This window comes from Austrofundulus limnaeus, unplaced genomic scaffold (assembly GCF_001266775.1).
Source record: "Austrofundulus limnaeus strain Quisiro unplaced genomic scaffold, Austrofundulus_limnaeus-1.0 Scaffold327, whole genome shotgun sequence".
NCBI classification, from domain to species: domain Eukaryota; kingdom Metazoa; phylum Chordata; class Actinopteri; order Cyprinodontiformes; family Rivulidae; genus Austrofundulus; species Austrofundulus limnaeus.
In genome coordinates, this window is record NW_013952729.1 from 82,911 (window position 1) to 86,245 (window position 3,335).

The 3,335-nt window shown below is 42.3% G+C and overlaps 1 protein-coding gene across 1 annotated transcript; it reads right to left on the reverse strand.

Annotated features, from left to right (window-relative positions):
* Positions 1-436: 436 nt before the first annotated feature.
* Positions 437-2,885, reverse strand: cox4i2 (cytochrome c oxidase subunit 4I2; the record flags this gene model as incomplete). The annotated part of the gene is given in 3 exon segments (XM_014022378.1): positions 437-601; positions 938-1,073; positions 2,691-2,885. Coding segments are annotated over 2 exon segments (301 nt in total), but the record flags the coding sequence as incomplete, so codon positions are not given.
* Between the last annotated feature and the right edge of the window lie 450 nt (positions 2,886-3,335).

Sequence of the window (3,335 nt, forward strand, 5' to 3'; positions counted from 1 at the left end):
GATGTATTTACAGATTAGTTGGGATGTATTTACAGATTAGTTGGGATGTATTTACAGATTAGTTGGGATGTATTTACAGATTAGTTGGGATGTATTTACAGATTAGTTGGGATGTATTTACAGATTTGCAACAATCCCATTTTGTACAGTTTGTTTACTTGCTGATTCTGCTGCTTGACGTTTGAACTGTGTTTGGTGAATGTAAATATAGTTTCCATGAGATTTTAGCCAAGATTCTTATTTTTCTATTGATACCAAAACATGTTCAGGTTCAACTGACAGATCTGAAGTTAAGAGAAACAGAAAACAGGAAATGCTATTTTGCATGTTTGGCTCTGTCAGACTTCTTATAAGCAGACGATCTTGACGTTTGATGAGTTTAAGAAGCTCTTCTGTCTAAAAACGATGAACAAGCTGTGATAAATCAGCAGCTTACAGGCCAGCTTCTCCTCTTTGCTCAGCTCGGTCCATGGGCCTTTCTCCTTCTGCTTCAGGCTCTTCTCGGCTGCAGTCAGAACATCTTTGTAGGGTTTGTCTGGCAGGGGCGTGTCCACCCTGTCCCAGTACATGGGCCTGGACATGTCCATCTCCTCGGACACCTCTGTGGGACAGAACTAGAAGAGTTAGGACACTGTCTACATTTAATTTTTTTAATAATGAAGAAAAAGTTGACTTTATTCTCTTTTTTCCACTCAAACAGAGCAGCTGTTTAATGGTAAATAAATGTGAAGCAGCAGCGCCTCCTGCTGGTCACCAACATGTAATGCTGCTGATAGTTTTACAGAAATTATTATATAAAATTGGTTGATAATTTTTTAATGTTTTTCATTTTTTCTGTAACGAATTATCTGCAGTCAGAAACAAATAGTTGTAATTTATTACTCAGTTTATCAGTTGTAATTTAATCAGTTCTGTAAAAAGAGTGTAGAAACCGTACTGCTGTGGTCCTGGCTCTCCCTCCTCACACTGCTGCTGGTGGTGCTGGTGGTACTGGTGGTACTGGTGGTGCTGGTCAGGGCTGCAGCACGTCGAGCCACAACACCTCCAACACGAGCCGAGGTCAACACAAACATCTGGAAACAAGATTAGAAAAACGTTTGTTTCTTTATTTTATTAAACTTATTTAGTTTAATTCATCCATCCATCCATCCATCCATCCATCCATCCATCCATCCATCCATCATCCATCCATCCATCCATCCATCCATCCATCCATCCATCCAATTATCCATCCATCCATCGATCCATCCATCCATCATCCATCCAACCAACCATCCATCTATCCATCCATCCATCCAGTTATCCATCCATATGTCCATCCATCCATCCATCCATCCATCCAATTATCCTTCCATCCATCCATCCATCCATCCAACCATCCATCTATCCATCCATCCATCCAGTTATCCATCCATATGTCCATCCTTCCATCCATCCATCCATCCATCCATCCATCCATCCATCCATCCATCCATCCATCCATCATCCATCCATCCATCCATCCTGTTCCAGATTCAGGTCCAGCTTCAGCAGATGAACCACCTCAACTGGTTCTTCTTGATGTGAGTCTACTCATGTTAACCACCAGAGTCTGTGAGGGTGGGAACATCTCCTCACAGCTCTGAACCACGACAGACCAGCACAGAGTCCACAATCCTACTGGATCTGCTCTGATCCATCTGATGATCTGGACCTGTTCGTCCCTCAGTCAGGAACAAAACACAGATCCTTCAGTTTCTCCTGCAGGTATCAGTCTGCAAACATTCAGATGAAGTCTGGTGGCAGCAGCTGAGGCTGAAGCTGTCAGTGGATTCATCTCATTAAGATCTGTAAACGGGTTTCCTGGGTGGATTTCAGGTCCCTTCCTGTCAGCTCATCCTGTCCTCTTACAACACTACAAACAACACATGAAACAGAGCTTAACCTGGTTACAAATAATCTGATCTGAGCAGATTATTGACATAATTCAGTTCTCTGAAACACTGAGTCTTTGATGTGGCGTGATGTGGACCAGGTGCTCAGATCCAGATCTGTGTTTCTGTGTCGCTTTTCACACCAAACACAGCTGAGGAAAACAAGCTCAACACTTCTATAACTCTGGGTTTTACTACAAACATTAATGTTTCAATAATCGGACTGCTTTTTCTGAGCTTTTTGTTGTCATTTTCTGATTTTTTACTTATTAAAACTAAACAAAACTAAAACATGGAGCAACAGGAAGCTGCAGAAGTTGTCTGAATGTTATTTTAATTTGACTTTTTCGCACAGATTCAGAGGTAAACCTGTTTATTTAGCTCTTATTTAATGACAAACTAGAATTTGCTCACAGTTCTAATTGGATTGAGCTGAAAATGCTTTTCATGCATCAGACAAAACCTGCAGGACGGAAAAACTGCAGAGCCTTTCTTGTGTTTCCATTTCTGCAGGGCTGCTTGTTCTCTGCAAGGAGACAAATCTCAACAAACTGTCTTTCCATGCTGCTCTGTTTCTCTGTGGATGAAAGAACATCAGCTGCTGCTTTCATGCTTCAGCTGTTAAAGCAGAGTTTTCCCACAACTTTCAGCTCAGATAGTTTCTGTCCTTCCTGCACGTCCACTTGGGATTCAGCAGACTGTGTGTTGGAGGAGGGGTGTCTATTTCTTAAATTCTCCTCCATCTGTTTGTGTGATGGGATGAGGACAGATACTCACTGCAGTCGCTGGATTCTCAGGTGCACCAAAGAGCAGATCCGTCCAGGAAACACCTGTTTTTCCTCCTTTTTCCTCCTCTTCTCTTGCCTCCTCAAGCTGAGCAGGAATCAACTGGTGGGCAGGGGACCAAGGCTGCACTGAAGGGAGGGAGGGAGGAAGGGAGGGAGGAAAGGAGGGAGGGAGGAAAGGATGGAGGGAGGGAGTGGTGAGAGATCCCTGTTGGACAAATAAATAATCAGGCAGAGCTGAAAGGCCTCACAGGAAGAGAGAGGGCCTCAGAGTTTGTTTAGTCAACAGAAATAAAACAAGATAAAAGATCTTCTCTGTGAGAAATGTTCACTCTGACATTTACTGAAGCTGCTACTGACTTCCTACAGCTACAAGCTAAAGAAAAAACAGCTAAAAGTAGCAAAATGCTTGCTAGAAACTAAAAAGTATCAGAACGACAGCTAAAAATAGCAAAACATTAGCTAAAAGTAGGTTAACTAAAGAAAATAAGTAACTAAATGCTGGCCAGAAGCTGCATGTTGCAGAATGGCTAAATGTAGCAAAAAGCCACCTAAAAGTAAAAAATGTGCTAGTAGTATCTCTCTCTCTCTCTCTCTCTCTCTCTCTCTCTCTCTCTCTCTCTCTCTCTCTCTCTCT